Source organism: Pelobates fuscus, chromosome 12, assembly GCF_036172605.1.
Source record: "Pelobates fuscus isolate aPelFus1 chromosome 12, aPelFus1.pri, whole genome shotgun sequence".
In the NCBI taxonomy this organism is placed as follows: domain Eukaryota; kingdom Metazoa; phylum Chordata; class Amphibia; order Anura; family Pelobatidae; genus Pelobates; species Pelobates fuscus.
This window is the reverse complement of record NC_086328.1, coordinates 127,783,816-127,807,685: the sequence shown is the minus strand read 5'-3', so window position 1 is coordinate 127,807,685 and position 23,870 is coordinate 127,783,816. Positions and strand designations below refer to the sequence as shown.

The following is a 23,870-nucleotide window of genomic DNA, read 5'->3' as shown; positions in this document are numbered from 1 at the left end:
GACAGGTAGCAGACTACCTCGCCTTAACTGCAGATATCGACACTGAGGAGCGATGAACCCCTTGACTACTGGGTGTGCGGGCTTGACCTGTGGCCTGAGCTATCCCAATTTGCGATAGAACTTCTGGCCTGCCCCGCTTCAAGTGTCCTGTCAGAAAGGACCTTCAGTGCAGCAGGAGGTATTGTCACTGAGAAGAGAAGTCGCCTAGGTCAAAAAAGTCTAGATTACCTCACCTTTATTAAGATGAATGAGGGATGGATCCCGAAGGGACTGACAGGGGGTGATACATTCGACTAAAAAAGGCCTGATGAGGGGGGCTACTTAACACACCACTCCTATCTGGTGGCACATTAGATTGCACGCGCAGTGCCCCAAATTTGAAGTAGGAGGACCGAGCAAGCATCTTTTTCCATCTCCCGCTTCCTAAAATCGATGCCTTATATACACGTCCCCTGATAGGGGATGTAACAGGGATTAAACTGATAAGAATAGTACTACTTAACACACCACTCCTATCTGGTGGCACATTAGATTGCACGCGCAGTGCCCCAAATTTGAAGTAGGAGGACCGACCAAGCATCTTTTTCCATCTCCCGCTTCCTAAAATCGATGCCTTATATACACGTCCCCTAATAGGGGACGTAACAGGGATTAAACTGAATTTCTTGGATAGAGGTCTGGAGATGTACTATTATTGTTACGCTACTAGGGGTGATTTGGATTGGAACTCGACTGCAGCTTGTGATCTCCCTAATTACTATAGTGAAGAAATGGAGAATCCTTAAGTATCAATACTGTAGCTTTAAGAAAAGAGAGAATCACTGGTAACTTGATTCAACCGAAGTTTTAATAAGAGTTAAACTTAAATGAATTGCATTTAGGCAATAATCCAATAAGAAGAAGTGCAAGTAATCAACAACACAAAGTTCATTATTAAGTATTTCTTCAGAGATGCATTAAGTAACATTAGTTCATGAGAATAATATCCAATAGGAACAATAATCAAGTAGCTAAGAATATTTGCAAAGCAAGAACAGTTCATAGTGAATAAGCATGATGGGAGTTGTCCTTCATGAGATTAGTAACTTGAAGCACTGAATGTAATTGCAAAGCAAGAACCAGTTCATAGTGAATAAGCATGATGGGAGTTGTCCTTCATGAGATTAGTAACTTGAAGCACTGAATGTAATTGCTAAGCAAGGAACAGTTCATAGTGAATAAGCATGATGGGAGTTGTCCTTCATGAGATTAGTAACTTGTAGCAATGAAGGTTTGAGTAAGCAAGCATTAGTTCATTAATAAATGATATTGCAGACAAATAGCTGAAAGATATACTTAAGGTTAATATGGGTAGTCCTCCAATAGTTCAGAGATATGGTCCACTTATAAAGTAGCAAAGTATCCGTTCTCCAGTAATCCTTTATGGCATGCAGCAATCCTTGCATTTGCTCAAAGGCTGGAACGGCTTGTCTGAGCTTGTGGAGAGGTAAGTCTGGTGGAAGTAGCTCCCAGAAGCTGAGCCTGTGAAGCCCATGGTCTCACGGAGGCAGCTCACACAATCATTCACCAAGCCCCCTCTCTCTGGCCCAGTCTCCCTAAATACCGTCAGAGCTGGGTCAGAGGGGGGCCGGGTCCGGCTCCTCACAGCTGAGTGCCGAATCCGGAAGTGTTACTCCATGACAATTATATTGATCTATGCATTCATTTTTAGACTTTAACCCACTTACCTGCTTTTGCAAACAGACTTCTGTAGCCAATGAGTAAACTTGCATTTTCTGTCATTTTACCAGTAAAAAGCAAGTGAGCAAAAATCTATAAATATGACCAGATGACCTCATTTGGGGGGGGAGAAGGGACCTAAGGGCCAATTTCCTATTTGATAAATGTCCACATTGATGTACTTTTTGTGGAATATTAATATTTTTTTCAGGGCTAACTTTTAGCAGACACAGAATTGTTCCAAATTATAATTTTATATTTGTGATAAATCTACAAGTTGTCTCCAACGTACCTTTTATGCATTCATAGATTTTCCACAGATCCTGACACTTTCTTGGCACATTTGAACCAAAGTTGAAATATTCTACACTAACAAAATAAACGAATCTGTATCAAAGACCTGCTACACGATGTGGTGTGATATTTCAGGGTTATAGTGTCTGATGTAGGGTGGAACATAAGTCTGATTCTGTTAAACACACCAGCTGAAATGTATATTTAGATACCTATGTAAAAGGACTGGAACAATAGGGTAAGAATTCAGAATGTAGACGATTCCCTCTAGATTAGAACATTGGAAGTAAAGAAGCAGTTTTAGAATCTTTGAAATAGCAGCAGTTCTGGAGACACACAGTTAGATGTTACTTTGAAATAATCTTATTCATAGAATAATATTGTTCAGAAGTAAACAATGTCTAACAAACAAATCCACGGAATGGTGTTACACAGAAAGCAAAAAATACTGCAATATTCTGTAAGAATCCACTGTTTTGATGTTTACTGTGCGTATTAGTTACAATGAATCAAACGTCCTCCCTCCTAATGGACTTTTCCTCGAGGAGGAGTTCACCCCGTATTCACCTTCATATTAAACAAAAAAATAAACATATGATGTCCCATGGTCTTCCTTCCTTTATTCAGATTGAGTAAAAACAATTCATCACAAAATGCAAACAGTAAAGTGGCTTATTACCTTATGTACAGTTTTAATCAAAATTATTCAACCCCTATTGAAAATCAGGCTTATTGTTAAAATTTTGAGACATTCAGCTGTTTGCAATGAACAAGTCAAACAAAATCAATTAAAATAGTTCAACAAATGCTTCAAGTGGTTTCCCCAAGTTTAACTGAAAATGTTCCTAGAGAAACTGTTGGAAGCACCGTTCGTGGCTTCAACGTTGCAGGAACAGTGGTTATACTACCTGGGCAGGGCAGAAAAAGGAAGCTATCAATGGCTGCAAGCAGATTTTTGAGAAGACAGGTTGTGAAAAACCCCTGAGTGACTGCAAAACCCTGTAGCAAGACTTGGTGGCAGTGAGCACAGTTAGGCGCCTTCTAAACCCAGAAGGTTTCCATGCCAGGACTCCAAGATGTACACTGCTACTGACCCAAAAGCACTCACAAATCTGGTTCCAATATGCTCAAAATCATATAAATAAGTCACAGAAGTTTTGGGATATCTGTTCTGTGGAGCGATAAACAAAACTGGAACTTTTTGGCCCAGTGGATCAGCGGTATGTCTGGAGGAAGAAGGATGAAGTATAAGCTGAAAAGAACACTCTGCTTACACTCAAGCATGGTGTTGGCTCAGTGATGCTCTGTGGCTGCTTTGTATCATCTGGCACTGGAAACCTGCAGCGTGTGGAAGGCAAGATGGATTCAATGAAATGTCATGCAATTCTAGGAGAAAACATCATTCCGTCTGTGAGAAAGCTGGAAATTGGGCATAATTGGACCTTTCAACAAGACAATGATTCCAAGCATACCTCAAATACCACCAAGGCTTGGTTGCAGAAAAAGTCCTGGAAAATTCTACAGTGGCCCTCACAGTCACATGAAGTGTACTACATAGAAAATCTCTGGTGGGATTTGATTAAAGTGGTTGAAGTACACAAACCCAAGAATATTACTGAACTTGAAGCCTTTGCTCATGAGCAATGGGCTAAGATTCCTCAGGAACAGTGCAAAAAGCTGGTGTCTGGCTATGCATCTCATTTGAAGGAGGTCATACTGGCTACGATTCCTCAGGAACAGTGAAAAATGATTGTGTCTGCCTATGCATCTCGTTTGTAGGAGGTCATACTGGCTAAGATTCCTCAGGAACGGTGCAAGAAGCTGGTGTCTGGCTTTGCATGTCGTTTGCAGGAGGTGCTCTATTAAGTATTAAAGATGCTTTGCTATGAAGAGGTTGAATAATTCTGAGACTAGAGAAGTCATAATAAGTTGCATTTTCAGTTGACTTTGGGGAAACCACTGAAGCATTCATTGTCCATTGTTTTTGTTTGATTTGCTCATTGCAAACAACTGAAAGTCTGTACATTTTGACAATAAACCTGATTTTCAATGGAGATTAAATAATTTTGATTACAACTGTAAATGTTGCAGAAGATCAGTGTGTTTCATAGCAAACATAACTTTCCTTGATAACTTGAGAATAAGTTGCTTAAACTTGAAGTTCCATCTATGGCTGATGCCAAGAAATCAGAAACTGTAAAAAAGCAGTTAGAAGCTAGATAGCATATCGATAATAGAAAATCATGTTAAGTCTTTCTATATCAATGACACATCGACCCACTCAAGAAACTTGCCCTGAAGACAAAGAGTTTGGATTGGCCAGGATGATCCTTATGAAAGACAGAGATCAAACAAGATGAGTATAAATCCTTGGAGAATTCACACGAGACACTGTCTAGGTCATATCATAATGGATTCAATATTTTACTCTGCCTTGATAGAGTTTACAATATGATTTATGATAGAATTTGTCTCTCCCGTTAACTAGGATTGGAGGAGAAAGCCGCCTATTCATTAAAGGTTGAGGAACACTGAGTGTTTCATTGCAAACAGCTAAAAGTCTGTAAAATTTTACAATACACATGATTTCACCTAATTTCCAATGGGGATTAAATAATTTTGATTACAACTGTAAATGTTAGGCTTGTAGGACAAAGCCACCTATTCATAAAAAGCTGAGGAACACTGAGTGTTTCCAAAAACTTAAATAATAGGGAGAGATTTATCAAAGGATAACTAAAAGTAACCAATGAAATGTGCCTGCTGGTTCCACTGGTTTCAATAGTGATTGCTCTACTTTTTATACTTTAGACCACTTTTACAAATAGAACACTTTGATAAATCTCCCCCATGGTATTGTCATACCTCCTCGCGAGCCATGCCGCTCCGGTCCTGCCGTCCATCCTGTTCTGCCAGGCAGTGCGGACCTCCGGCTGGCGTTGTGCTAACGCGGGGCTGGGAGTGCGTCCGGGGGCGTGCGCATGCACACGCTGTTGCCGACAGGGGCGCGCGCAGCTTATCCGGGTATCCTTAAAGACATAGTATCTTGTTAACTATCACTCTATTTATATACTGTCCTATTCTATCCCTAGCCTATCATATATCACCAAGCCCTATTTATACTTCCTTCTTACATCACTTCCTTGCCCTGTCGTGGTTTCTTGTAGCCCAAGAGTGCGTTCTGTTAAAGGAACACTATAGTCACCTAAATTACTTTAGCTAAATAAAGCAGTTTTAGTGTATAGATCATTCCCCTGCAATTTCACTGCTCAATTCACTGTCATTTAGGAGTTAAATCACTTTGTTTCTGTTTATGTAGCCATAGCCACACCTCCCCTGGCTATGATTGACAGAGCCTGCATGAAAAAAAAAATGTTTTTTTACCTTAAATAATTGTATCTCAATCTCTAAATTGAACTTTATTCACATACAGGAGGCTCTTGCAGGGTCTAGCAAGCTATTAACATAGCAGGGGATAAGAAAATCTTAATTAAACAGAACTTGCAATAAAGAAAGCCTAAATAGGGCTCTCTTTACTGGAAGTGTTTATGGAAGGCTGTGCAAGTCACATGCAGGGAGGTGTGACTAGGGTTCATAAACAAAGGGATTTAACTCCTAAATGGCAGAGGATTGAGCAGTGAGGCTGCAGGGGCATGTTCTATACACCAAAACTGCTTCATTAAGCTAAAGTTGTCCAGGGGACTATAGTGTCCCTTTAACTTGTCTATCATTGGTATCTGACTTCGGCTTTTTTTCTGGTTATCCGTATCTCTGGCTCCCGTGACCCTTGGCTTTGTTTATCGCTTGTTCTTCCTTCTCATACCCTGACCTTGGCTCGTCAGACATTTCTTATTCTCTTCTGTCTATCTGGGGTTGCCTCTCTTGTCCTTTAGTTTGCGTTTTGGGGAGCTCAACCTTGACAGGTATTTTGAGTAATTAAGAGTTTAGGTCACATGGGAAGATGGGTTAATCAGATTGTCTATATTGATTTCGAACAGATATATGTTTTCAAATGAGCAATACAAACTATAAGTTCTCTTGGTAGAAATTAAAAAATATAAATATATTTGATATCTTTATTTTCTTTTCTTATTTTCTGGAAATTGTGAATGTTGCTGCAGAATTAAAAAGAACTACTGACCAAAACATATATGTTACATGTATTCTAACAGGAACTGAGAGCTATGCATTATATAACATTAAAATCAGTCTTTCTATTAAACTCTCATAGTCCGCACATAGATGTTCATAAATTCCCTCTGCCGTTTATTTCCAAAAATATGATGACCCGCCAGTTAATGCTTCCATAGAATTATATTTATCTGCTTGCACCCAACAAAAGTTACGTTCGTGCACATATAAACTGGCTGCCTGGTAGAGGTGGTATTGTCAATTTCAAAAGGGGTTAATTTGATTGTATGGGAGGTCAGAGCTTACAACCTAAATTCCTCTTTAAAGCTGGGACCCCAGCAGAGCTACTCTGTAAGGTGTGAGAAGTCAAACATAAGTGGCCTGGAAGTCTGGTTTCAGTATAAACGAACTCTCTCATTTGCCATATGTCTTGATTCCCTCTTAGATAAGGAGTCCTTTTATATGAACACGCCTTGTGTTACAATATCAAATCCAAAAGAGACATTAATCCCTATGCACAGATTAATACTCAAGCCTCATTTTTATCATATTTAGAATGGGGCAAGCACAATCTTCCAATCAAGCCTAAACATGATTTGCGTACAAGGGGACCCCACAGATTCTGTTCGGTAACTGAACAGAAGGGAACAATTCCCTTTGAATGCAGGGAAACATTAGACAAAGTATAATTAAAGGAAAACGTATGAGGAGTTCCATCTCCCGGTACAATGACCCTTTATTAATTTAATATCGGCACCGGATCACGCTCTGCCTCCTCTGATGTCAGCCAATGGAGAGGACCTAATGTGCATGCACGGTCAGTTCATTACCTCAATGCTTTCCTGTGGGCTTTTTCCTTGATTGTAGTCTTGCAGAGCATGACAACGTCAAGCATTGTTTTACGGAGTCAAACTCCATGAAAATCCAGGAAGCGTTTCTAGTGGCTGTCAAGTAGATGGCCACTAGAGGCAGTCTTAGTGCTGCAATGTAAAATTGCAGTTTCTATAAAACATATTCTACATTGCAAGACAAAGGGGGCCAGGGATATTAATGTCAATGAGATGAAATGGTCTGGGTACCGTTCACGCAGTAAAAACATATTAATTATCATGATGGGATTTTATATAAGTGCTGTATTTTGCTGCATTAGAAGATGTTATGGCATAAAGAGATCCCTTCTAAAGAAGCAGGGTTTTCTATTTTGCAATTCCTTAATTACATTGATTTGGACATTAGACAATAACAGCAACGATTCAATAGAAAGAGAAGGAAGCACGAATTGTGAAACTTTCCCATTTTGGTGATTTATATATATTATACATGCCTATATATTAGGATACATTATTACAATACTTGATATCAATTTCTAATTAACTAGTGTTACAAACTGTTAGTTCTTCACAACAATCCCTGTGACAAGTAAAACCTGTGAAAAATTTAAAAGTAGCTTGAAAATATTTATTAATGTCGTCTCACTTGTACAGTATTTTAGGGTATGCACAGTTATCATGCATATATCTGCTGCCATCTCCTGGCTATTGTAAGTAAATCATAATACATACGTATCAGCACCCGACATGTTTTGTGTGAGTTGGAAGCACATATTCAAAGGTTTAAACTGCGTATCCTGGTCAGTGGCTTAAATTGGGAGTAACTCCAAAACTGGTGAAATTAAATACAAACGAACCCTTAATAGGAACATTATGTAGAAGAGACTATTGTGGAGAAAACTCTTCTTGTAAGGGGTAAAATGATACAAAATTGCTATAAATTATCTCACAAATAAATGAAATTATCAAACCTAAAGGGACACTATAGTCACCAGAACAACTGCAGCTTAATGTATTTGTTATGATAAGTAGAATCATTCCCTTTATCCCTTTAACCCCTTCTCTTTGAGAGCGATCACATGGCCCCCAGGGGCCTCATTTGCCGGAGTGGGGCTGCCTGGGCTGTCAGGCAGCCCCCCAGAAGAGGATCGCGGCGGAGGTGAGTACACTCTCTGGGGCTCAAAGCCGTTACGGCGTTCCATGCCGCCGCAACGGCTTTAAAGCCCTTTTAATGCGGGACGGCATAGAACGCCGTAACGGCGTTAAGGGGTTAAGGACACAACTTCTGGAATAAAAGGGAATCATGACAGAATATTTCCATCATGTGTCCTTAAGGGGTTTAGCTTTTTGCTGTGAACAATGTCTTTTCAGAGAAAATGCAGTGTTTAAATTACAGCCTTGCGATACCTCTGAATTTGACTGAACGATGTTTCGCTCTGCCCCCATCCCGCCTCCTTGACCAAGATCACCTATGGGAAAGCATTGTGATTGACTGAGATGATCAATTCTGATTATGTCAACCAAGGAGGCAGATTGGGCAGAGCGAGTGCTGGTGGAAATAAGGTGCAATTTCTAGTTAATAAAGGGGGCAAAGGGGGAGGGGCCGGACCGCCATGCTGAATGGGCGCACAATGGAGTAGCTCCTGCAATACTCAGCAGTTTTCACCTCTAAAAAAACGACTTCATACTTGCCAAACGACTGGTAGCTGAGACCCAACGCAAGAAGCCACCCTGGTCCCGAGGAGAGGCTTGCTGCAGAGTTTTAGTCCCTCGGTGGGGTGATCCCCGTCATCTATGATGAGGACCGCTCGGGCGGTGAGTGGGGTGGACGGCCGCTGCCCAGCTATCCTGCCCACCAGCGGCAAGGCAGAAAAACGAGGCTAGGCGAGTCTGGCCCTGTTCCCCCACGCCCCCTCTGGACCGGCGGGGGTGATCCCAGTCCCCACCCTGTGGCCCAGTGGAGTGCAATAACACTGGCACTTGGACCAACAGCAGGTCAAACACAGAGCGCAGAGTCCACCTCTAAAATGGTGGAGACTGCATGCCCAGCCATCCATGCTCGAGGGCTGACGGGTGCACCCTCTCTCCTGACTTCTCACGGGCAGACTGCTGAAGTGAGCAGAGCGGGAACAGCCGAGTACATGCTAATACCCCACCAGCCTAACTACAGAGTGGGACACCACTACAGCTCCCTGGCCTTACATGCCATTCCGCATGCGGGCTGACACACGAGGATTGACCACCTACAGCCACCATACTGTACACAATGAACGGCACGGCAACAGGGACTCTTCTCCCGCCTAAGAAAGGCACTCGACTGGATCGCAAGTCGCCCATACAGGGACTGACACCATACTACCATGACACACATCGGGACTATAACTACTACAGCAGTCCCCGGGCCTTATATCCCCCTTTAAAAGCTATAATATATACAGAGGGGTCCCCTTGCAGGCGACCACTAATTGCCAATCAAAAGTGTAATCAAAAGTGTAATCTCATCTGTTGAAGCTTCTTTTGTTTTATTATCTCTGACCTCAAGCTACAGAGCCCTAGTTTAAATCTAGCACAACATGCAACCAATTATTCTAAGATTAATCAGACGAGATATGGTTAACCATCTCACTAATCAAACTAGCATGTACTTAATTGTATAGTCTTGTCCATATAATGTTTGTCCATGTCATGTTTTCCATCTTTTTTCTATCACTCCTCTGCATACTCTTTCCGGACATGTATGTCTTGCTAACTTACTTAACCTAAACAAGAACCTAATCTATTGAAATAGTTATCATACTAACATAAAATGTGCCTGACAACTGAATGCCGCAACTTGTAATTCAAATGTTCATCAACTCACCCTGATGACGCTGTTGGGGCGCACAATGGCTATTTGTTAATTCTGAGCACAACAAAAATAAAGAAATAAAAATAAATAAATAAATAAAGGGGGCAAGGGAGGGCAAAGGGGGCTAGCTTGTTTTTTAATCCTATGGGGTCAGCAATACACATTTGTGTTCCCATAAGGAAAAATACAACCTGATAAAAAACAATGAAAAACGAAAAATTTCTAAAAAAAAAATGGTTAAAATATCATATATATACTTCATAACATGCAGGATAACAGAAATAACATTTGCCATGGCAGAAAAAAAAATACTAGAACGTTTTACTATACTTTTTCTTTTCTTAATCAATAAATTCAATCTATAATCAATAAAATTACATTTGTATTGAACTAAAATGAACATCATTTTCCAGATCATTTTATATTAGATACATAGTTTGTGTTATTTGTGCCTGAGGAGTTCTTGAAAATAACTATTTTAATAAATCCAGACTGTATGTAATTGATATTTCTAACTATTGTCTGTTTGTTGTTTTCCCTCAGTCACCCAACAAACCTACAATCCCACAAGATAAAATCAGACCATTGACAAGTTTGGATCACCCACAGAGCCCGTTCTACGACCCTGAAGGAGGACCCATTATACCAGTGGCAAGAGTTGTTATAGAAAGGATTGCTCGAAAAGTAACGTACTTTCCATTTTTATTGCTGATTAAAATTTCATTATGTTGACAATTGAAAGGGCACTGTCCCAACCCACAGTAATAATTAACCCATATAATATGGTCAGGCAACCTAATTCTGTTTTGGAAATTCCACTTCGCTAAATATTAGTGTACTGATACATTAATCACATATCACAAGATCTATTGAACTGTTGACTTCATTAAATTACCGCTCCCCACAATCGCCTTGAATAAAGTGCTGTAAAACGCACTATAAAACACAAGTGTTTCAGAAAATAGACTTGAATGCGTAATTGGATGACACATTGGTGTTTCAAGGTTATCATTTTGTTTTCAAGACCACAAAACAAATGTATCCAGTTTGGAAAATGGTACAACATAATATTTTGGAATACACATTGTACAGAACTCTTGAAAATTGTATTTTTAGTTTTAGGAGGCAAGGAAGCACAGTTCATATAGGATTGAATACAGGATTGAATTTGAGAATGATAATAGAAAGGCATAGTTTATTTGGGTGTACAACAGTTTAATAGTTCTCTTCGAACACACATTAAGCGTTTTTTGTTATCGTCTGTGATAATATATGGAATTGTGAATTGGACTTGTTTTTTCCATGTGTCTGCTAGTATTTTGTCTGCTCTGTAGGCTTGAAAGTACCATGTTTTTCCGTTTTCAGAGAGTGTGGGATGTTTTGACACATTAGGGTCATTAATACAGGTAGTGAGAAGTTCTATTTTCTGTAATTAATTGCCAGTTGGTTGAAGAAAGTGCAATCTGATTGTGCCTTTCAGTTCTCTCAAAAGGTATAAAAGTGTAGTTTGTGATTGTTTGTTTTTTTTTTTTTTAATATATGCAGATCTGATGAGCTTGCCACAAAGTAACACTGTCTGGTGTATCATTCGTGGAAAAGTATTGTTGCAATTCCTCTGCGATTTTTTTTTTTTTTTTATGCAAAGGATGTAGTAAGTTAGTCAGTAATTATTCCCACTGAATTTTAGGAATATTTGGGCATGGTCCGATGGTTAAAATAAGATCGATTCTCGAGTGTGATCTGGGGACAGGGCCGGTGCAAGGATTCTTGCTGCCCTAGGCAGCGATCCATTTTGCTGCCCCCTCATTAAGGCAACTACATTCTCTCACAGGTTTATTCACTAAATTCTGAATTGCAATGAACACACTGCGTAGAAATACTCATCCAGTATATGCAACCATATAAACACACTGCCTAATACATCCATCCACACAGACTTCCTATTACATACAATCAACCATATGCACATTACATAAATCCTCACACACACACACCACCTAATAAATACATTCATACACTCATACTTATGAATGCATAGTTCAATACACACGTACTGCCTAATGCATACATCAATAGACACATACTGCCTAATAAATATATCCACACACTCTTTTTCAATGCATTTGGTGCTGTTTAATTTGTAATAATGTTGAGATTTAATTATGTTACTACAAAAAAAATTTGGTTTAATATAGAATTCTATTAATATATATTTTAAATATATAAAAACTAATTACATGGTCACACCCACACTAGCACATACACTATCACTCACACACTCTGACATACATACACATTCTCACTAACACACACTCTCACTGACATACACAGTGTCGCTTACACACTCACTGACATACAGTGCCAGTTACACACTTTTACTAACACACACTCTCACTGACATACAGTGTCACTTACACATTCACTGACATACAGTGTTACTTACACATTCACTGACATACACAATGTCACTAAAACACACACAGTGTCATTCACACACAATCACTGACATACACACACACACACACCCTCACTGACAAACACAGTGTCACTTACATTCTCACTGACATACACAGTGTCATTTACATAGTCACTAACACACACAGTATCACACAAACACACACTGTCACTGACATGCCCACACAGTTTCACTTACATACACACACTCAGTGACATTCACAGTGTCACTAACACACACACTGTCACTAAAGCACAAACTCACACCACTTTACATATAGTCACACTTTATTTACACACACAAACACAGCAATTCAATACGCACAGACCAATTTACCATCATGCACTCATACTCCTAATCAGTTCCACTTACCTTCAGATGGACCATTCAAAAGTGCTGTGAATGAAGGAGAGAAGTTCATCCTGCAGGTAGCTGGTGTGTCCATGGTGGGGGGAGCAGGAGAGCCATGCACTGTGAGCACAGGCTACTTCCTGTTCCCCTCAGAGTGCTTCTGGTGTTCACAGGCAGGGGGCAGCCGGGATGCTAAGTCATGTCCCGGCTTCCCCTGCCTGCAAGAAGCACAGAGCTCTGCTCAGGTGCTGGGGTTACAGCATACCCCGCTCCCGAGCAGGCAAGCAGCTGAATGGGTGCGCTGAGGGTGGCTAAGAAGCCGCTCGCCGAGCACACCAACCCTAGGCAGAAAACCTCCCGGTGGGCTCCCCCCAGAGCCGGCCCTGTCTGTGGATGTGAGAGAAACAAGAGTAGCTACGATGTGAGTGGTGTATTGTGTGCCATACATTATATAACTGAAGTCGAGTTTGTTTAGTGCTTTGCATTGGGACTTTGCATTGGTGCGAGGAGGTTGGGGACAGAGTTGTGTCAAGTTTAGTATCCAGGATGTGATTTATGTCTCCATAGAATATTGTGAGTCCCTGTTGTACTGAGGCTACTTTGGTCATAACTTTAGGTGTGAAATTTATTTGATGTTTATTATGTGTATATATTCCCTTTTATGTGTTGTAACATTGATCAACATACATGTTAATATTAAGCAGCTTCCCTGACTGTCTGAAACTTCATATAATAATTCAAATGTTACTGATTTATGAATAAATATAGACTCCTCTCGATTTAGTTGTGTGCATGGAAACTCAACTTTTTTTAATTGTTGAGATTGCTTACACTTACATCTCAATCCGTGTTAAACATTATTTATCAGCAATGTTGCATGGCCATTTTATTAAAACAAATAGAGATAGGAATAAGCGCTCACTACAAGCAGGGTAGGTGGGTGGGCAGCAGTAGATCTGTGAGAATTCCCAAATTCTCACCGGCAAAACAGATAACAAGCAGGGGGATAAATCACGCCCCAAAAACAATACAATTTAATAGAAATTGCTAATATATAACAGAAGTTACAATTACATCAGTTTTTTTCAGTTTACATACGTTGAGATGGGAACGATTTCTGAACCTTAAAGGAGCCGAAATGGACAAAATAGTGCAATATGTAACAGTAATTTGGACTATTTGAGGTAGAAATATAGCGTGATAACTCACAATAAATAGAGCTGCTGAGAGCTCTGCTGTAATGTGCCTGGACGGTCCAATCCCCGTCTGTGGATATTTGTAGCTCTACTTGGTGGTTCTTTCCATCCAGTATATATATATGAGAAAACACAATAGAAAGGTCTTATTGTGGCAAAATTGTTGATAGCCATTTTATTGAACTAAGCTGTAAATGTATGATACATTTCGTTTCTATTGAAGAAAAAAAGTCTGATTTCACTTTGAAAATAACCCTCTGTCTCTATTTACAAAAAACAACCTCCTATATTGATTTAAAATATATTTTTGCTCATTAAATGCATTATTACCACCTCTGCACAGTTCAATTATGATTGCACAGCATTGATTTACCAAACTTTATAAAATATCTCCCCACTCTTGAATCAGCTTCATTCAATGCAAGCAAGCACAGCATGCCTAAAATGACACTTTTTGATCAATTTGCTGCTGGAATTCCTAAACCCTACCACTCTTTGATACATCTACAACTAATTGGTAGCCAACTGTTCAGAAATTGAATCTTAGCCTCTCACGGTGAAGTATATTAATATTATGTTTAATATGTTATTTCTTGCAGGGAGAGCAATGTAATATAGTTCCCGATAATGTAGATGACATTGTGGCAGATCTTGTTACAGAAGAAAAGGAAGAAGGTACAATTAAGATAATCTGTTATTCCATTAATTGCACAATGTGTACATTATTATTACTGTTATAAGTGTGTTTGTAAAACGGCACCTTAGTCTATAACGCATTACTGTGGAAAAAAGATATAAGTCCTATTGGAAGAAACAAAACAACATCAAGTCATACCTCCCAACATTTCAAATGGAGAAAGAGGGGCACTTTAATTTTAGAGGTGTGGGTGGAGAAGTGGCCAGGGGCAAGGATGTTCTGAGAAATTTTAGGTTATTTACTAATGACAAGTTATGCAACGTATTTTATTTACACAGACTTCTTTTTAACCACATTTATTTTATTTAAAGTAGACATGGGCATTAGTTTTCAGACAAGCAAGTTTTTTTGGCAATTCGTCCATTCGTCCAAAAGATGAATGGACAAATACAAATTACAACAATGAAATGAAATTAAGAACAAATTGCTTGTTGGATGAAAATTCATCCGTGGGATAAGTTTTTTCGTTTGTTCATTACAATAAAAAGGTTAGTACCATAGCAACAAATTGTAGTGAATTTAGGACCAGATCACAAAATTTAGGCAACAACTGCTGGTTTTGGAGGGGAAAAAAATGATGCGGCTTAGTTATTTTTTTTTTTGTTTATTTATTTTATATTTACGTTTTATTTAGATTTTTATAATTCGGCACAGAAAAAGAGGACAAACACAACAGTACATCAGAATGAGGTCAGATTATCAGTAGCAACATGCATAGAGGGCATCACCCTTATTCGTTAAGATATGTTACCCAAAAAGAGGTGTCACTAGAAGGAACTCTCTAGAGAACCTTGTATTTAATATTTCAGTTACAGATACAAATGTCAGCAATTATGAGGTGTGTGTTCATGTGTTCCCTCGTTGCCTGGCACATCAGATCATGCCCTGCACTGTCACTTTTTATTTTACTTTATGAGGAATAATGTTGGGTATCTACTCAGTGCTGTACACACTGCAATGCACTTTAAAATAATAATCTGGAGAACATTTTTTGTCGGTTTATATTGTGTGTGTGTGTGCAGTATTTTTAGTGTCTGTAGTTATTTTAAATAGAACAACCTAATGTCATTATTTTAGGTAGAAATAGTGAATATAAAGTTATGATGTATTGAATGTGAACTGAACATATACATTTAACCCTCTAAGTTCTTGTGCGAAGGTGAGTGATATCAAACCATGCAGACACACTTGCAAAATTACAATGCCGCAATCCCACCAGTGACAATAATCAGTTGTGATTATGCCAACGGAATACATTGTTTATCTTTTAATCATGCTGGCAGGTTTTTTTTTTTGCAATCGCTCATTTTTGTCACCATCACAAAACAGAGGGGAAAAAAACTAATTCCTTGTCAGTCAGTGCCCTCAAGTGGTTTATGGAAAATCTGCAAGATTCGTGATTAAAGGAAACATTCGTCAAACTCAACAGAGCGCACAGAGGCAGACATGGCGTTTGATGGATTTTTTGCTTTATTGAGGGTTATTATATGATTTATCAAAAAATATTGTGCTGTTTAGTCTCTGAGTGTGTGTTTTCATACATAGAGGATACATTATGGGAAAATAATTTCATCAAAACTGAAAGTTGAGTGGTTTATAAATGTCTTTTAAATATTCAGATTGCATTACACTCATCCAATACACATTTTGCTGTCATGTATATTTTATATTGATATTTTTCCTAAGCTTTGGGACTAAGGTTTGCCTGCTAGCGTAGTGTAGAGTTAAAATTTAGTGTAACTTTTGGAGTAGTGTTGGTGTTACGTATAAATGTTTACTGTTAGAGCATTCATATCTCAGCGCTGACTAAGATTTGTGGGAGTTTTAGTCCCAAGCAATAATACATTTTAGTTGCTGCCATTAATTTAACTGAAAATGAGCTAAAATAGCTGCGGCTGCCACTTTTAAGAAACTTCCTAATCTTAAGCAAACTGTGGCATCTTAGTTCTGCCCAGGATTGTGGCCCCAAACTGCATGGGGATGAACCGTGGATTATACCCTGTGTGTGTGTGTACGGGGAATGCTTGCATTATTGACATCACCATGCAATGACAGAAATTGCTTTTAGGCTTTTTGTAAAAAAACAAAACAAGAGTAAAATGCACACACCAAAAAAGAGGGGAGTACTTCCTCAGTGTGCTCCAGAAAGGAAGGGCCAATCCCTGAAGATATCAAATAGAAAAAAATATCTAGGCACACCTGCCGTTTGTTCTAAAAGAAACAAGGAAGTGGAGACCTTCAACCACTTCCTTGTTTTCGATAAAGACTGCCTGGATATTTCTTTGTTTCCAATTACTTTTAGGCTACTGAGAGAAACTTAAATATGGAATTTGAAGTACATGAGAAAAACAACTTCAAAACAATGTGGGGTGTTTATAAAAGTTCCAGTTCTATAAGATTACAAATTCGTAGAAAGCAATAACATACGCAACTGTTTCTAACACAGCATGTTCAAGTCAAACACGTGGCACTCTCTTCACTGTCTTTCACGCGCTGTTTATGTTTTTTTTTTAGATGATACCCCTGAGACATGTATCTACTCCAACTGGTCTCCTTGGTCCGCTTGCAGTTCGGCCACTTGTGATAAAGGCAAAAGGATGAGGCAGCGCATGTTGAAAGCCCAGCTTGATCTCAGCGTTTCCTGCCCAGATACACAGGATTTTGAACCATGCATGGGACCAGGCTGCAGTGATGATGGTAACCTATTAGGAATTTGTAATCTAGCGCTCATTAGTTAAAGGGTTACTCCAAGCACCATGGCATATTTAGTGTCTTGAAGTGGTCATGGTGCCTGGAGTCTGTATGTGCAGTCTTGACGTGCTGCACAAACAGAGATTAACCCCTTTGCTGGCTTAGGTGTTACTCCACTAGCATAGAAATGTTTACGACAACCAAAACCATTCTTTTATGAAAACACTGATTTTTATCTGGAGTAACTGTTTACATTTTCACACTTCTCTTTTAAAAATAAGATTATTCCGTTTTTTTTTTTCATATGCAATATTTACGTGTATAAAATGTGAACATCGACGACAATTTTCACTTTAATATTTGGAGATATTTAAACTTTGGAAATATGTTTGTGTTAGGAAAAATCATTAGTGAACATTTGTAACATTTGTAAATAGCTCATATCTTTTTAAATTTCACTGCTTCTCCAATTGTTCAGCATTTGGTGTCTCTAATGGACATACAGCTCCATCTTTGGTCCAAGCTTGAAAAACCATACCCTGATCAGGAAGTCCTTCTTTTGCCACCCATACCCCCATACACTCTGAATGGAACTATAGCTCCTCCATGTGTTAGACTCCTTGAATCACTACTGAGACAAGGTTCATTCTATGGCCAGTCTTCTGTCAATCCTTTCACACTAGATATCTCCTGTGATAGTAGATTGACATTTTACTAATGTACACATTATCCAGTGAACTCTGGTATTTGCACCCAGTTTCAAATTGTCCCTGTGTGGAAATAACCTGTCTTTTATATGTTATAATTATTATTATTACGTTTCAAAGCCCTATAGCAGAGCAATCTTGCTTCAGAAAGTAGTAATGACAATCACTTACCTTTTTCTTTTCGTTATATAAAGGTCAGTTATAGAAAATCTTTGTCTTGATCATAAAAACTACTTTAGAAAATTGGTCCATCACTCAAAAGCTACATGTTCGCAACACTCCAATTAGACACAGACTACACCATGTGTGTTCTTTTCTTTTTTATGTCCTATCATTGTAGTACTAATGTAAACTGGTACAGTAAATGCAAACATAAGGCAAAAACATGAAACAGAAAGGATTGATGGCCCTGCTCACATAAGATTGTATTTTAGATGCAGGGACGTTAAACACAAAGCGCAATTGTGACTACTTGGAGGGTTGCTTTCTGTATAAATAGTAAACTGGAAAATGTACTGGCTGGATGTTTGGGTTTACCAGACTGAATCGCTATAATAGTTTTGCCGCGTAAGGAGGATATAATGTCGAGATTTGCACTTTGTTTCAGAAGCCTCTACTTGCATGATGTCAGAATGGATCACGTGGTCTCCTTGTAGTCTCTCCTGTGGAATGGGTATGCGCTCCAGAGAGAGATATGTAAAACAATTCCCGGAGGATGGCTCCATGTGCAAAGTCCCAATGGAGGAGACAGAAAAATGTGTTGTCAATGAGGAGTGTGGTAGGTAGATCTTCTTAGGTGTAAAACAAAGAAATCCACTGAACTAAACCCACTGGAGAGCTATAGATGTGTAAACTTATCCTTAAAAAAGTGGAAGATATAAAGCATGTGGTATAAACCAGGATAAAGAGAATATATATATATATAGTGTAATATACTAAATACAAGGGAATACAGTAGGTGGACATTGGATACACTCACATGGGATAGAGCCACACAAGGATAGGATCAGATCTTAACAGCAGGTGGTACCAGGACCTCCTCTGTCTTTAATTTAGGGGAGCTCAAAGAGAGAAATAAAACCGATAAAAACATAGCTTTTACCTTTAACACAGTGCAATAGTGAGTATTAAAATACAAATAACGGTGCCTTTCGACAATTTCCTAGCTTTCTCAATTGCACAGGTATACACTATCAAACGTTGCAATTCAGCAAAAGTATTTTATGATAAAGCAGCCTGGGCCTGCTCTCTAAGCCAGGAACAATGCCTCTACCTGATAGTGGGTAAGGAAGGAAGGTAATGTTAAGGACCCTGTTTAACCCCTTAAGGACACATGACATGAGTGACATGTCATGATTCCCTTTTATTCCAGAAGTTTGGTCCTTAAGGGGTTAAGGTTGTGATTGCGTAAGTTGAAACCCCCCCCCAAAAGCCAACTTTATTGATTGTCATGAGATCTCGCAGGATTTTTTTTACTCCCATACCATTGAGTTTATGAAACTTACATCACTAAGTCAGTGGGGGTTAATCTTCTAGCTGTTCCCCATGACACAAGATAAGCTTCCCCATGACACAAATCCAACTTGATGCCATTCTAAACGTTGTCTGAGATTTATTCCACAACATCTGGAGTTCCAAAGTAAGCCCAGTATTGCTTTAGTCTGTCTTAAAATATTACATTTTGTGATTTTTGGGATAAATGTTAATGCAGTATCTCTTTCATAATGCAGCAAACTATTTTTGTATTGTGCCTCTTCTGTGTTGTTGTGTTGTATCATTTTTTTTTACTATTTTGTTTTGTTTTCTGAAGAGCCAAGTAGCTGCATAGTAACAGAATGGGGTGAATGGGAAGAATGTAGCGCCACCTGTGGTGTGGGAATGAAGAAACGTCACAGGATGATTAAGATGACGCCTGCCGATGGGTCTATGTGCAAGACAGACACCACAGAGGTGGAAAAATGCATGATGCCAGAATGCCGTGAGTAGTATCATGTTATTACACCAAACATAATCCTTTGTTTAAAGGCTCCTTAGTATTTGTATTTAATACCAGAATTAATTATTTAACACAAATTTTAAAACAAATGAATGTATCTTAAAGGGTTACTCAAGGCACCATGACCACATGAATGATTTTGAGTGGTCATGATGCCTGGAATCTGTATGTACAGTGTTTCACTCTGAAACCCCTTTTTTAAAATCCATTTGCTGCCGGGGGTGTATCTCCACCTCTAGTAGTGTTATTGGGGTGTCATTAGCCAGGTCGAAACAAGAGTTTCGGGCTGGATGATTTCAATTCTATGCACATTTCTATGCACAGACGCATTCACTCACACATGCACACAGTCAGCTCTGCAGACACCAGATGCACATCACCAAGGATGCCAGGAGGCTCTTCACCCAGTGCAATTTAACTAAGTGGGCATAACATTTTGATGACGGAGAGTCTGAGAACTCCACACAGCATAACCACTACCGCAGGCTTTGTTTTTACATATCCCTTTAATGTTTTTTGTATCAAGCTCAGGATAAAGCTGAAGATACACACAACGTAATGATAGCGCGCACAAAATATACAGTTTGAAATCAAACACTGCTATAAAAGTAAATTTGGTCACACCTTGCAGACACACTCTATCGAAGTTAGTGGGTCCTAAACTAATTTTAACAAGAGAGATAAATATGACGTTGGATGCATTACTTGCATAACAATTACAATTTCCCCTGGACATCTTCCTAGGCAATGTATTTGATTAACCCGAAGAGCCTGATCAGGGCTCAAATACACAAAGAAAGATGTAGGAAATAAAGGATAACCCGGAACATATATAATTTATTAACGATGCACCATAAATCACTTTAATTTACACTAAACAAAAACGAACCACTTACAAACATAGTGTGATACCTTTGGAGGTTGTAGTAGAAACACCCATATTTATCTTCTCTAAGAGGGAAAAAAAAGGATGTTATTATTTGAAATCCTGGTTAGTTTTTGATCATCAAGGATCAGACCTGGCAATATAAAAATAAACTCTTTGTGCACCATTTGGGGTAAGTAGAGCACTTTCTGCCACACTCCCAATGCACACAGCATTAAATCCCATCCCTTAAAAATCCGAAACGATCAATGTACCATGAAAAAGACACGTTATGTGCAATTATTATTTAAAACGCAGAAAGTAACAGATGGAGCAAAGAATAATGATTCCCTAATAATGTATTGTGATTACTTGTGTTATTTGAATATATAGGGTTTCCAAGACAATTGTGGCACAAGAACATTTTCTTGAGGCGATCATAGCATATTTTTGAACTTCTGTCTTATGAGCCTCGGAGGAGCATCTGGTAAACGCACGTGAATACTCATTTTCACGAAAAGCACTCAAGATATTCTCTGATAAATGTGCTCTCTCTGTGGGTCACGCTGAGCTCTCTCTGCAGTAGTGATTCATAGATCATTGACTGGCATCTTCAGGCTCTTCTACCCCGCTCTAATGCTGTAACTAAGCAAGATCATAATCTCAACATGATTTACCACCGACCTTTGTATAGTGTGCTCGAGATGCCAATACCAATTATAAAAAATTCATTGTCATGTTTACAAAAAACACTATTTGTTTTATGTAGGTGTTTATACACTAAACAAAGATTTGTAGTAAATTAAAAAAGGAATACATAAAAATAGGCAACAAAGCTTTGCGGGAGTCAGTGACTCAGGACAGTGTTTTCTCCACTGTTAACATTTTTTTTTTCTGTCAATATATAGAGTTAAATATTCCATTGGGAACTTGCTGTAAATTGAAAATGGACTTTGGAAGTTCAAGACAACTCACGAATGTCATGGATTTATTTTTTTTCACAGATACTATACCTTGCGTGCTCTCTCCCTGGTCCGATTGGAGTGATTGCAGCGTTACCTGCGGTAAGGGATCGAGGACGAGGCAGAGAATGCTAAAATCACCAGCTGAACTTGGAGACTGCAATGAAGAGTTAAAGCAGGTTGAAAAGTGCATGCTTCCTGAATGTCGTAAGTGCCAAAACCTAAAAATGGCTATAAAAAGTTCTAACAGTTTTTACTAAGATCCAATTGCTTCCAGGCATTGCAAAACTTCGTTTACAGTGTATAGTGTAACACCCATAATGTTTAATGTGCTTCATTAAGAGTATCTCTCCTCGATGAACTAAATGCTGTGAATCCAATTTAAGAGGCATCTGTGTCGGGCTCCTGTAAAGGCTTAGTATTCCATAATTGACTGGAAGCTGGTTCCTCCTTAGCTTAGAGAGAATGCTCCTGTAAATGTGTTTTTTTTTTTTATTCTTTATTTTGTTCGTGCATGAGTTGAACATGTGAAATTGCACTGCCACAACGGCTGATGCAACCAGGTTTGTATTCATGTTTAAACATATGGCATTAAAGAGAAAACATTGCACTTTTTTTTTTTTTTGGATCGATAAGTACACAGGGTTTTGGCTGTAGCTTCATATATATATTATGCGAGACAATGAAAGACAGAATCCCAGCTTACATATACGTTCTCCCTAGTGGTCACAGTGAGAAGTTGCAGCTGGCTAGGACCTTGCATTTCCCAACTAAGCTACACATTCCTCTCCTGGTATCTGACTACACATATGTATGCACAGAGTTTAGGTCTTGTTCCCGCTACTGGTTTGCAATGAGTTACGCTAAGTTGGATAATATGATGTACTTAGTGGGATAATAGTATGTGCTTAGTGGGATAATAGTATGTACTTAATATTTAGCATGACTAGTCTCGCATATGTATATTTAAACAAAAAATATGAGTGGAACAGCACTATCGCTGACTTTTTGCATGTATGCCTACTGAGTGCTGTACAATATTAATGACCAGGAGAGTACATTATAGGGTAAGGTACATGCTGGATCTAGGCATGTTGCTTCCAGGAGGATATCACCATGGTTGATCGAGACTACTGGCGATGTCCCTGAAGGAAGGGACCGGCACCATGGTGGTCTTGGAACCGCACAGAAGGGATCAGTCTTATGGTTAGCCGATGCCTGCTCTGCTATGTTGGTGAAGCAGGGGGTTAGTGCACATCGGGTCAGGAGTCTGGGCACAGTCCATATCCAGGGTTGCTGGGCGGGAGGCTCTTTACGGTGGACAAGGAGAGGGCGCCTTCTTGGTCTGGGTGTCAGCTCCCTGGGTCTTTGTATGAGCACACAACGTCGGGTGGTCGCCGGTAGCAGGTGCTGTGGTGTCGCCGCTCACCTGGCGCCTCCCCTCCTCCATCTCCATCTGCAACAGTGATGCCGCGCATGGTCTCCGCCATCTTGGATTGGGCCCTGTGTGATGGCTGGGTGTCGGTGCCGGATCTTTGCTGCCGCGCTGTGAGTGCGATCATGGGGCGAGGACCGGGATCACCCCCCCGGTCCAGAGGGGGGGGGGGGGAAACAGGGCCGGGTCCGCGGTGAGTCGAAGTGCCGTTCAGGCTCTGTTGGGCAGGATAGTGGGGTTCCGGCCGTCCACCCCGCTCACCGCCGGCGAAGTTCCCGCTGTGAGTCGCAGAGATCTCACCTCCGAGGGACTGAAACTCCAGGAGCCAGCCTCTCCTCGGATCCGGTAGCCTTGGTGCGTCTTGGGTCGCAGTGGTAGGCAGCTGTGAGCGCTGTAAAGCTGAAATTACTAGCTTAAGCGATGTGTTTTGCAGGAGCTGAGCTTTCCTGCGACCGACCATCTTGGCGGCTCCGCCCCGCCCCCTCCCTTTAAATGTGTTTTAATGGAGCTGTAGGCCATCCTGACATAACAACAGCAGCCAGCTATTTAGATTTTCTTCCTTAAAATAAATACTCTTTATACTTCCCAATATATATATATATATATATAGATAATATTTGTCCTGGCAAAATTGCCCTATAACTGAGAGCTACTTCTGTCCTCCAAGGGAAGGTGACAATTTGGCCAAACCAA

The 23,870-nt window shown here is 39.6% G+C and overlaps 1 protein-coding gene across 2 annotated transcripts in view; it reads left to right on the top strand.

Moving 5' to 3' along the window:
- The window catches only part of SPON1 (spondin 1), a 308,501-nt gene that overhangs the window by 277,384 nt on the left and 7,247 nt on the right, over nucleotides 1-23,870 (top strand). Inside the window, exons 9-14 of one of the 2 annotated variants that reach the window (XM_063437314.1) lie at nucleotides 10,366-10,506; nucleotides 14,424-14,499; nucleotides 17,036-17,218; nucleotides 18,530-18,697; nucleotides 19,730-19,897; nucleotides 21,785-21,949. In XM_063437314.1, the coding sequence (XP_063293384.1) occupies nucleotides 10,366-10,506; nucleotides 14,424-14,499; nucleotides 17,036-17,218; nucleotides 18,530-18,697; nucleotides 19,730-19,897; nucleotides 21,785-21,949 (901 nt within the window). Of the gene's footprint in view, nucleotides 1-10,365; nucleotides 10,507-14,423; nucleotides 14,500-17,035; nucleotides 17,219-18,526; nucleotides 18,698-19,729; nucleotides 19,898-21,784; nucleotides 21,950-23,870 lie in introns of both variants that reach the window. The other variant, XM_063437313.1, reaches the window with a different exon arrangement.